Here is a 12,906-nt window from a genome sequence, read left to right as displayed (position 1 = left end):
CACAAAAGGCTGCTGAGAGACGTGCTTTTCGACACACTGCGGCTGACAGGTGCTCAACCCCAACATGCGATTACTGATTAAAACTGATTTATTTTTACACGCGTGGAGAGAGAAAGTTCAACTCTTTTCTACTCGCACATGTTTTGTTTTTCCCAGAAGCTCAGTGAGTATTTCTCCTGTCCTGCTCCTCTGTGATGAGGAGTCTGTCACACTGTTAGGAGTTGAAAACAGCTCTAAAAAACCTAATCAGTGTTTGTACAGATTCGGTGACAAATTATAAAAAAATAAATAAAAAAATAAAAAAATACCTGGACAAGTGGGTGAATGCTGATGCAAAAAAAAAAAAAAGAAGAAGAAGAAGAAAACTCCTTTCAGGGTTAGGGTGAGGTTACACCTGAATAGTTCAATTGGCAGATGACGGATTGGAGTATTCATCTTTTCTCTTGCAGGCGAGTGCCCGGAGGAGTGTCTGTTCAACGCAGTGTGTCTGGTGGAGCAGCTGAACGCCCGCTGCACCTGCGACCCCATCGAGTGCGACGGCACCTACAAGCCGGTGTGCGGCAAGGACGGTCACACCTACGCCAACGACTGCATGAAGCGCAAGGCGGAGTGCACGGGCAAGGCCCTCATCCCCATCAAGCACCCGGGGCCCTGTGGTGAGTGCAGCCGCAGAATGGGAAAAGCCTCACCCTGGCTTTACGGGGGACTCGGGCTGAATCCCTTCTCTTGTTCTGTGTCTGTCTCTGCTTATTTTTAATGCATATTCAATGTGTTTTCCCCTCTGAATCTTCCAGCCTAACTGTATGTGAGTCTGTGCTTTGAATTTTTCCTGAAATGGTGGGGCGTTGTTGTCTTAAGGGGGGGTTGGGGGTCTTTATGAAAGCCGTGCCTTCACTCGCCCAACTCTCATCTTCCTCCTCACCCACTGCCACGCCCCATCCCTCCATCTTCAGCACACTACCCAAACGAAACGCCACCTTCATGTTTCATTCATCTGCTCTCTTTCTTCTCCCTCACTCGTCTTCCACTCCGGTGGCTTTTGTCCCCCCCCCACCTCCCTTCTGTCTTTGTCTTTTTTGTCTGCTGTGCACTTCTTGCATAAAAAAAAGCTATTCTTTCTTGTTTCAGTGCGTCAGTCAGTCTGTCTGTCTGTCTATGTCCGTGTGGCCGCCCGTCTCCTCCCTGGCTGTCTGGCCACAGGTGGATAGTGGGGTCACCCACTGGGCGACCTCATCAAGCGGACGGTGAGGGGCTGGAGGCCCTTACCCCGGCCCCATGTGGACCTACCAGGAGGGGGTCTTGTACTGCTGTCTTTTTCCTCTCCCACCTTGTGTTTCTCTGTGTCATTAATGTCTTTTCCCTTTCTGTTTACCCTCCCGCAAAGATGTGATCCGTGAGGTTGGAGAAGTCTCCCTCTCTCCCTCCTCTCTGAGTGTTTTATTCCCCGTCTAACAAAGTGAAGCTTCTCCCGTGTCCTAACCACTCCTCACCCCTGACTCTCCTCCTGCTGCATGCCGTAGTGCACGTCACCTCGTTGCTTCCCAAACAACCTCTCTCCATCAAAAAGCTCCGAACTCTTAGACTACCTGAGGTCGGCTGCGTTTTGTTGAATTGTTGTGGATCACTTGTATGCCAACCTGAAGGTGACGGCCTTGGCGTATCTTTCCGCGCAGATAAACATTCTCCCAAGATCTCCGCGACGGGTTAATATGGTCCCTGGGTGCTCTTGTGAATGTACAACACAAATACATACAGTATTATAAAATGTTGATTTTAAGAGCGTATAAGCAGTCAGAATGACCTAACTAGTCTAGTCACGAAGCTAGTATAAAACTAGTGAGGATTGTGTTGGTAGGTGGAAGTAAACGCAATTAACATTCAGTCGGAATACGCGCAGTGCAAGATTAGCAAAGAAGGATGAGGTACCTCCAGCTTATTGCAAAAAACACAAAGGGATCACAATCACTTGGAATGTATTGTTGCAGCTTTATTAAAGCAAAATAGAAAATAAAACCAGAAAGAAACACTTTTCTCACACTACAAACACTGGTAGGAACATTACAGTGACGACTGGTAAAAAAAGAATTTTCGTAAACGCATTCAACAGCTTAATCAACACTTTAAAGTTCGATCCCAAAAAGTGTTTTCAGGTTTTGTACTTTTTGCCTTATCTTTTTTTCTTTGGGTGAAATATTGGATCCTGTGTGTGGTCTTGACGGGCACGCAGAGATAAACCGAGTGAGACCAGATCAATCTGTGCCGGAGTGAGATGATTAATGGGACAGGCAAGAGGAAAAGAAGGAAGGTTTTGCCCGGAAAAAGTACACCTCGCTCTGCGAGGCGTGAAAAATTCATTACGGTGAATGTGAATTTGAATATTATATGAGCAAAATGTCCAGTGAGGAGACCTTATATTCAGACCGCTTTACAAGGGTCAAACAGAAGGGGGAATATTTCTTCACGGGAGTATCGAACAGGAGGGTTTGAAATGTGCTCCGTTATGAGCCGAGTCAAATCTTTATCTGGGGAAAACCTAAAGCTGTCAAATAAGATAAATGGACTGGAGTACAAAGTGCAATATTTTCTCTGAAATGTAGAGGAGGGAATGTGTACAGTACTTTGAGATGGGAATAGAGTATCTCAGAATTGTTGTTAAGTAAAGTAATAGATGTTGTTGCTTTACACAAATTTAGAAATACATTGCACAGCAGTCTCTCCACTTAAAGTCAACATCTTAATTTCATCAGGAGGCAGGATATCTGCTATTTTGGGGCGGTTAATACCCAATAACATGCAGATATTACTCGTTACATGCACTGGGTGTGCATGGGGTTTATGTAAAACCCAACAGTCGAAGACCAACTGTGTACTCATTTGCCCTTTTACCTCCAGCCACAACTTTTCCCTCTCTCCTTGAAAACTACCTTGCTCAAATAACCTCAGTTCATAACTGCGACCTCTCCGGAAGCATCTAACTCATATTTGATTGTGTGAAGATTTTGCGAGACCGCACAATTTCTCCTACATTAGCAATGAAAATAATCCAAGGCGACGCCGTACGACCCCGCATCGGCACTGCAGCGGGTGAAAATAATGAGTCCGCCCCGCGGAATCAAATATAAATCACCTTTTGTTAATAAAAGAACAATGATGAGGAGGAAAAGGCTCGGCAGACTTTAAGCTTCACTGAAGCATCCCTGAGCTGCACAGTGGGAACGGAAGCTGGCTGAATTTCAACTGATATCATCAAAGGTCCAAGACCCACTTTGGCTTTGGCACGCCAGACTGTAGAAGACTTCCAGTGTGAAAGGTGTAATTTAAAGGTTTGATTCACACACATTAGTGATGATGTCTTTCTCTGTGCTGTCAAAAAGATATGTAAAGCACTGTTTATATGTCCAAATCTCTCTCAGTCGCTGAGACGTGAATCAGAGGGCTCATTGTAGATAAACCTCTACAGTTTGACACATTGCACTTTTCCTTTATAATACTGACGGGACGGAGGTGGCGAAATACGCGGGTGGAGTTGCTTCTTGTGGAGGTGGGAGTAAGATGCTCTATAATGTGGATGTTTTCTAAAATTACATCATATTAAAACCAATTCCAGCCCGAGTGCCACATTAGTGATTTACCCAGGGAACGTTCAGTGCGCATCCACGCTCACCTCCCCTGATGATTCTCCACGAATTTAAGCTCTTAAAGCTCAAACTACTCGATGTTACTAAACCCCACCCTGCGGATCGGGAGCGTACCACCACATTTCCAGAGTAATCTCTGGTGGTGAGCTTCGGGAGGCATCATTTGCATCTGAGCTGCAAATCTATAAAGTGGTAGAAATGGCAAATCTATGTTTTCTACAATTTATTTATTTCTGCCAATCCATGTCCCATTCCTCCCTCCCCACTATCCCCACTCCCCACCCTTGTTTGTTCGGTGTTTTCCCCCTCTCTCTCCCTCTTTATCCCCCCCCCTCATTCCCCCTCCACTCGGCGTGGCAGCCGTCAGCGACCGGCAGTATGTTTCTTTAATGCATTTTTATTGACATTTGCATATTTTCTCCAAACAGAGCGCAACAAACGCAACAGCCCCCCCGATACACTTTTAATTAAACATCAAAAGAGGCGAGCGTAGGTGCCCACTGAGACTGTTGGTTTAGTCAGACAGATGATATGCATGCAGGCCTTGTGCGTGTGTGTGTGTGCGTGTGTGTGCGTGTGTGTGTGTGTGCGTGTGTGTGTGTGTGTGTGTGTGTGTGTGTGTGTGTGTGTGTGTGTGTGTGTGTGTGTGTGTGTGTGTGTGTGTGTGTGTGTGTGTGTGTGTGTGTGTGTGTGTGTGTGTGCGTGCTCAAGTTAGACTCAAGTTCTCTTTCTTTCTTTCTTTCTCTTTCATGTAGCTTTTCAAATATGAGACCAAAATGACAAATAGAACAAGTTGGTCTTGTGAAGGTGTTATGACATATGAGATTCAAGCTTTTCAATATATCCTAAAATTACCTGGGAAAACACAGTTTTGGCTTTATGTTTGACTTTATTCACTGCTTAGTTTCTGGTTTAATTTTAGGTTTGCGAATGTCAAAGGAACACATCATGAGACAGTTCCTAGACTCTTAAGCAGACCTGAGAAAATGCCCGTCGTGTTTATGGGAGCACCGTCCATTGTTTGGCTTCACTGTCATGACTTGACAAATCAGAGATCATGGGGGGGTCAACAAGGAAAAAAAAGATAGGATTTATTATATGTATGACTTTGATATAAAATTTTTATATTTTTCATGAAATATGTCCTTAAGTTAAATGCAAATCGTCACACTGAGCAATTTGTCGCCGTTGATAATTGCAATAGTTATTCTAAGTCCTGCTTTGTACGATTTATTTATTCTCGTTTGTTTGATTTGGGGGATTATATTCAGTTGGCGGTGCCAGCTTAGAGCTGATTAACAACATTGTTTGGTTCAAACTGTGATAATAAACATCTTTTATGTTTTTCCATCCCCACCGTCGTTGACACAAAGTGACAGAAATGATACATTGTGAGTGGAGCGTTGTCTGAATCTCGTCGACTTTTTAAAAGTTTCCACGTGTTGGGGAATATGATTCAGCCAACCAACATCTTTTGATTGTTGTTCATATAAAAAAAACAAAAAAACAATTTGCTCAGATTATGTAGTTGAATTAGTTTATGATCATTTAAAATTTCATCAAGGTTTAGATCTTGAATTAATATTCAGCTTTTACCTGCGCAGCTTTGTGTCTCATCCAATGTGCAACTTAAATTAGGAGGGTTTTTCGACACTCATCTTGTCATAATGTAGATTTGAGCATCATGTTTGGTTATAGCGGAGTTGTCAAGCATACATATACATACCACATACAGACCGATTTCATCTTTGATGGGTTGGACTAGAATTGTGTCAGAATACCCTTTAAATTGAAAGTTTTTAAGTTTTTATTTGTTGTGGCGCAGAATATACCAACCAACCCGGAAATGACAAAAAGTGTCTACATAAAGATCCTTTTAATGAAACCTTCTGGTAGAAAATACAGTGACCACGACTTTGATGTTGATATCTCAGCTCGAGTCTCAGTGTTGTATTGTGTTCGCTACTCTTAATAAATTAAAATTTTAAAGTTTTTAAAAAAAATCGATGTTTTCTTTGAAACCTTTACGATTTGTTGGTAAAGATCGGGCCCGTTTTGGCCCTCGGGCTTTATGCTTGACTTCCCTGTGATATAGTCTCTTTTATTAGATGCGGCATGATATTTTGACTCAATACGAGAAAAGAAACTTTGTAATAGTTCCTTGTTCACTATTGCACGTTTTGCCAAAGCTGCAGACAAACTTTCAGGTGTCCAAAAAGAAATAGCCACATGTATTAAATTATCCTTATTTGATAAATAACGATCTCTTTGCTTGTTTCATTGGCTGAGTGGTGCGTAGGTGGAGGTGATCGATCACTCTGCCGCCTGTCAAATGGATTAAACTCTCCGCTTCCGTCGCAGTCGTAAATCTCTTTTCATGTGGGTGACAGTGTCTAACGTCACCCCCGTCCTCTCTGCCCGCACTCGCCCCCACCAGGCATCGTCATGCAAAGGATCCCGCGTCTGTTACATCCTCAATTTGATTGATATCTAAAGCGCTTCAATTTAGAGTTGGAGGCGCCGCACCGCGTTTAGCTGATTAACTTATGTCCGGGACCGAGTCGCAAATCTTCCAGACGTCTGGGAACATGCGAAGGACTTGCTGGAAGTGAATCAGAGGGGCATGCTGGGAAAAAGAGGCTGAGCAGGGCCGCGGCCTTGGATTCTCACACGGAGTAGAGGAGACCTGTGACTCCGCAGGAAGAAAGAGACGTCTATCAGGCAGACCGGATGACACAACCTTTGACTCAATGCCGAGTAAAGAAGGTAATCAGTCTTATTTGTGCGCCAGGGCACCGGCATTGAAGCGCATCGTCATTATTTGTCAGCTTTTTCTTAATATCTTTGGGAACAAATTTCACTGCTTTACTAGCCTCATTTCTTTAAGGCACCCATGTAGAAGTTATATCCAAATTCTCCTCTCAGTTGAAATTAGAGTGGTGTAACTTATGAGGCGTTTGTCAAAGGGCAATCAAAACCATAAAGCAGTAGATAGAAGTGTCTCTTCTCTGCAATATATCAATTTTACACAAAGTGACATCAGAGCAACTTATGGTCATGAGCATTTGTCGATGGGACAAGCAGTTTTCAAGCCTTTTTTCTGAGAAGTTACTTTCCTTTAGCAAATTAATTAAATCATCTTTCATTATGTCTAATTTCACTCTTTGTGAACGTTTCTAATGGTTAGCAGGACATTTCTCCACACAGCTCCACTGAAATATCATGAATTCCCGCTGTCCAATGTACACGTGACTATATTTTTGGTTTGTGGGTCATCGTCTCGATTGGAGGAAATTAATATCTTGTCACCTTTTCACTGACGTTTTTCCTCATGTACACTGTATAAACACCTAGAGGATTGCATTCAAATACAAATTTAACATGAAGAAATTCCGCTCATGTAAGACAATATCAGAAACACATACACACACACACACATACACACAGGTGGGAGGATATTTTTAGACTGAAGCAAAGAAATCCTGTTTTTTATTTTATTTTTCCTCCTTTCCATATGATGTGAACACAGCAGGACAGCGGCACTAACCAAACAAAGTGCCGTGCATGCAGTGTGGGTTGTTGTAGCTTAAATTCAGAAGCGATTGTTCAGTGTTATTTAAAGAATTGAGCTCTGTTGGTGCAGCGGCTCCCCGATGTTTTCATGGGCTTTTAAACTTTCTTGCTGCTTTCTTTGATTCTTTGTTTCACCTACAAATTGTATAAAAACGACACTGAAACATATTCAATGAGCACGGCTTTGATTCTCTTGTACCGAAGTGAAAAGTTTGAGTTTCTTAGTAACAACTCGGCAAAATCTGGAAGTCTGCTAGGTTCTGTTAATGGCCCTGAAATAACCCGACAAGTTGCACAAGATTTCGTTTAAAGCTCGGTGCGACAAGACTGATTGAAGTTGACCAAATGTAGTATAGGAAAAGATTAATAAAAAAAAAAATAGACATGTTAACATGTGAAAGAATATATCCAGCTATTAGTTACAACTGTCGTACGTTTGGTTCAGAGTGATGACTGCTGTGTGACTTCATACTACATCAAAATACCTTCCACCGCACCTCTGAGATCATTTAATGTGTTCAGCCAATTCTGGCACCCAGACGAGGATTGACTTGTGGGAGGAAAACATCATAAACAACTACAAGAAATGATTCACAAACAATACACAGAGACTTTACTCAATGTCAAGGCTGAGTCTCAAACATATCCGATAAGTTCAGACACAAATCTATGAATACAATTTAGCAAACTTTCACAAAAAAACATCTACGAAATGAATAAATTCATTTCATTCGGCCTCGTGGATTCAAAATGTGTTTAAAAAAAAAAAAAAGAAAACTTTTCACAGTTGAAATTGTATGATTAAAAGTGCTCTCTTTTTCCTTATCTTCTCTTTTCTGAGCTGCATCACAACTTTATTTTTTCCTACAACTCCTTCTTTGTCTGTGCACATGTTGCAGAGGTGGCAATTCGTTAGTAGACTTCACTTGAGTATTTTCTTGTTACTACTGGACACAGATATCTTTAGTCTATCCTCTCAAATGGCTCGTTCCCTGTTTTAACCTCGATGAGTTGTGATGCATTTAAGAAAGTTCCATTAATTACATTTAAGGCCAAAACCTTCTGTTCCACTTTCAGAAATTAGAATCCTTCCAAAACATATCTAATTCACAATGTGTCATATAAAGTCAAATTATATTATCTGTGTCTTTTTAAAGTAAATTTTAGGGGGGAAAAGTGTCAGACACACCTGCATCTCGAGAAGCGTGATTATAATGACAGAGCTGGTGGATCTATTATTATAATAGAAATGTAGTATACTTTTACTCTAGTAAAAAAGTTCAGTCAGTACTTATTCTCTTCTGTGTGTCTGTAGTTCTACGTCAGTAAACAATATGAGTATTATTGGCAGCTCTGGTCTCCGGTAACACTTTAAATCAGACAGGCAGGAGTGAAGTGGCTCACTGTGACTCCCGGGAGTCTGTTTGATGTGCTGGTCTCATGTCTGGTATTAACAGAATAAGAGGTTGAGAGGGGGCTCGAAATGTCTAGTTAGGCTGCTCATATAATGGGAATCAGGGCAGCAGTGTGGCCTTTTGAAAGCATGGATAAGGAGAATTGTTTAAAAAAAAAACATATCGGCGAGGAACGCACCGGCAGACAAACTATCAGTGGACAAATGAAAGGGCTGCTGCTTTCGTTGACACAAACCCTTTCTCTGCAGCGCCTTTGTCGTTGTGTGTGTACGCAGCTGAGTTCATGGCTACGAGTGCAGGAAAAACTCACGCGAGCGAGCGAGTTGCTTAAAATGTGTCGCCTGTCGCCTCTGGAGGTTAACACAAAATCACTCAGCGGAAGACACATTGTCATTGACAAAGAGCTCCGCAGAGCAGGAAAGAAAAATCAGTCACCTTAGGTGTCAAGACTCTGCGCAGAATATTTGATCATTTGCATGTTTATTTGATGAGCATCTCCGCCTGTGCATCTGTGATTGGACTCGCAAACAGTGGCGGAGCTGGAGTGTGGAAGTCGGCCTGAGATCACCAGCGCTGTTATTGCTAATCAAGTTAATTAGAGGAAGTGCCGTGGGAGCCAGATTGGCAGCAGCCAGGGACCGCCGGTCCACTTAGCGCGGCCCGCAGGCTGTCATCGAGCTGAAATTGCAGAGAAATGTGGGTCAACAGGGTGTCAGGAGCGACTGGAGGCGCCGTGGTCGCGGCGTACCGTCGGGCTGAGATTACCCACGCGTATCTTCCAATTCCTACATTTTCATTTCTTTTCCCTTCAGCCCTGTTGACGTTGAGTGTTTCCTTTGTGCACATAAGACCGAGGAATCTTCACGCTCGTCCCGATGATACCATCAGCTGTTCGGCTCACACACCCACCGTGTTTGTGCGTCGTCTCACCTCTGATAAATACATGTCACGAGATCAGCGAACGCAACTCGTCTTTCTTCTCCCCCTCCCCCATGCTGTTTTCGTATGTCTCCATTTTGAAGAACAGCATGTTCTTAGTTGTAAATGCACAAAGAAGCTTCGACTCACCTCCCGCCTGTGATAAGTATTCAGTGGTAGACAGACACAGCCCGCGGGTATGCCTTTTGCTGTATGCTAATATAGCCTTTTCTGTGCACCTCCCTTTTCCTCGACTAATATGATACATAAATGTTTTTAATGCGAGACAGGCAAAGGCAGTGGGGATCAAGAGCCTGCAGGTGAATACACAGAAAGGGTGGGGCCTGCTGTGGACTTCCTGCGTCCTATTGGACGCCCTGTATTGTGAAGGCTCGACGTTTTAGGTGACTCTCTCTGCCAGTTGGCCACGTCCAGCATCACCTGGATTACACTGATTCACTGGCCTGCAAAATACAAGGGAGCGATTTGGAATTGCACACAGACCCAAGGGGGGGGAAAAAAAGTTCAATTAACATATGTATGAGCTGAGTGGGGATGGGAGGAAACGCTCGCCAAAATAATCTCCCAGTATTCCATGTTACGGAGCAAACCGCGCAGCCACCACCAGCCAGGAGTCCCTCGGCGTGCCATCACGCCGACCTAACGAGCGGTTGTTAAGGCTTTAAAGTCACACTGAGGGGGTCCTCGCCACTTTGTCTGTCAGATAGCGCTGCTGAGAATGCAGTAATCATACAGGTGAGCACATGTTAGGACAGCAGAGAAGTGCTTCCTCTTAGTTCTTCCAGCGTGGCTCTCCAATTCCTCTGCTGGAGGGGGCGAGGGGTAACTTCAAATTGCAAGTAATCCCCGCCAGTAAAACACCACAGTGATTAAAACCGAGGCAGACAGGATCCACACTGAGGTGACCAGAATGTAACCCCCCCACACACTCACCGTCACAGCTCTCCGTGCACCTGCTCATCCGGTGTAACAATGCCTTGGCGAGCGTGGCGCCACGCGTTTGACACTACAGCTGTTCCCAGTCGACTGTCAAGTTAATTTCCACGTATAAATAGCTCGGTGTAAACCCAACAACTTGGGTTTATTCTGGACCTGCCTGACAGAAACACAGATACATGCGTGAAGCGATGGATTTAAGCGTTTGGGAGACGACCAGGGAGAGAGGGAGAGCTGGAAAAGGCTTGTGAACGCCGTCCCACGAGCTTCAGTTGTGACAGGCTGCCATTTCAAAGCCTCCGCCTGCATCCAAACGAGAGCAGAAAGACAGCTTCACTTTTGAACTGTCATAAGATTTTCACACTTAGGAATATTTGTCCTTTTTTTTTTTCCAAATGAGGCAGAATTATATATTTATCTATTTCTTTTCCCCCCAGAGGTGGAGAATGATAAAAAAAAAAAAAAATTGTTTGGGAGGGGGATTCTTTTTTCGGAGTGAGAAACAGAAGTGCGAGACAAAAGGCGTTATCGGAGGCTGCAGTTGTGTTTCAGGAGCCCGTCCTTGGAAAGTGAGCTGGTGAACTTTTATGGAGGCCAAGGTGGCACAGTTAAGCTCAGATCACAAGCGTACGAACGCTTACAAACACAGTCGCGCACACTTTCGGGCACACGCACGGCGTTGAAATGAGATCACGGGGAATGAATTGTTTTAGAAGCGGTACCAAATTAGGCTGCATTGAGCAGCTTACATATTTATGTGGCACCTCCAAGCTCTTTTGAAGCAGCGGCTTGGCAGGGAAACAGAAATCAATCGTGGCGTTCCACCTGCTAATCTGAAACACTCGCTGCAGCACAAGGGAGAGCGCTTGTCCTTGCACGAGACCCAGATAGATCTGCTCAACTCCAGCCAGAGCTTAGTGGGAAAACAGTAGGTGGTCCTTGACTATTTAACTGTCACTGATCTATTGAAGTCTTTGGACTCCAAGTTTGGACTCTGTTAGAAGATGTCTTTGATGTTTAAAATGACAAACTTTTAAACGTTGAAGCATCGGCCCAGTTACCTTAACAAATATCCAGTGAGATGTTTACAATGATTTTGCAGAAAACACAATATTTGACCACCCCCAAAAAAGATTTGCAGTCTGTTGTTATTGGATCTTTTGTTTCAAATAGTTTTCACACTTTCGTTTGGTTCGGGTGGCATTCACATTGATTTTGAGACCGAACCAAACCGCCTGGAATATGTAATGCAATTACAACAGCTGATCGTTTGGAGGCGCTGTCGTCCTAAACAACCACTGACCAGAGAGGAAGTAAAGAGGAAACACGGCTCATTGATTGGTCCGGACTGAAATAGGAAGTCCCGCCACTTCAGCCTGTGGTGGCTAGGCTAATTAGCCTGTGGCGAATGGGTAGCCACAAACAACTGCAATATCTAGTCTTCAGACCAGATATCAATGAGCTACTTCTACCTCTCTACTCCACGTCTGCCTGCAAGATGTTTTTCAACTATTTCTTTCTGTGTCTTCTGATTTGCGTGGTTAGCTTTGTTTGTTTACTTCCCAGAATGCATTGCACACTTTGCCAGGTCCTCTCTACCCTGTCTTCTCATCCCATCTGCTAGAAAGATCGTTTGCAAACGAGCTGAGACCCGTGTTTTCAAGGGGACCAGCGATTTCTTCTCAGCTCCAGTTCAGAGTTCATGGGTGTGTTCATGTTGCCCAAATGAAACGTTTTTTCCCTGAATAGAACTCTGGTCCGGATCAAACAGGTGAATGTGAACACGCCCGAAGACGTCTATTAAGTCTGTGATAAACACAAACAGTCTGTCTATTGACTCAAAATCCGAGTTGCTGTTTTTTCCGGACTATAAGACGTGTTTCAGTTGTTTGACCGATCATGTGACTTAGGTTCCGTTTACACGACGCAACATTTTAAGTTTCATTTCAAAAAAGTCGGAAATGGAATGTCGGAGCATAAAAGTTCCACCTTGGCAGACGTTTTCAAAAAGTTGCTGTCACAGGAAACTCCTGTACTCCTGGGTTCACTACAGTCGGAGAGACAGACACAGCCTTGCCGTTCACCATTTTATGAACACACACACTTCCCTGCTGTTGCCTTTCCAGACATCCCGGCTCCTCTTCGAGACCCACGCTGTCCTGCTGTGCTCCCGGCCACGCAGTCCTCTGCAGTACGCTCTCTTCTCATGCTCATGTTCACTTGAAAACATTGTTGTGTAAACTCATATTAAGAAATATACCAGTAAATACCACCTGGGACCACTAGATGCCACTGTATGACAACAGAATGTGCCGTAAAACCATCATTACAACCATGTTTGACTTTTTGTTTTGTCCTCGTGCAGCTTATAGTTCGAAAAGTAAGGTTATCTCGAGGTAATATCC

General features: G+C 43.8%; 1 protein-coding gene across 1 annotated transcript in view; it reads left to right on the top strand.

Annotated features, from left to right (window-relative positions):
• Nucleotides 1-12,906, top strand: part of agrn (agrin) — a 315,332-nt gene that overhangs the window by 212,321 nt on the left and 90,105 nt on the right. Inside the window, exon 7 of the mRNA XM_080470074.1 lies at nucleotides 450-656. Within this exon, the coding sequence (XP_080326200.1) occupies nucleotides 450-656 (207 nt within the window). The remainder of the gene's footprint in view (nucleotides 1-449; nucleotides 657-12,906) is intronic.

This window comes from Lipophrys pholis, assembly GCF_963383615.2.
Source record: "Lipophrys pholis genome assembly, chromosome: 8".
Lineage (NCBI taxonomy): Eukaryota > Metazoa > Chordata > Actinopteri > Blenniiformes > Blenniidae > Lipophrys > Lipophrys pholis.
The sequence above is the reverse complement of the archived record's forward strand: the minus strand, read 5'-3'. Positions and strand labels throughout refer to the sequence as shown.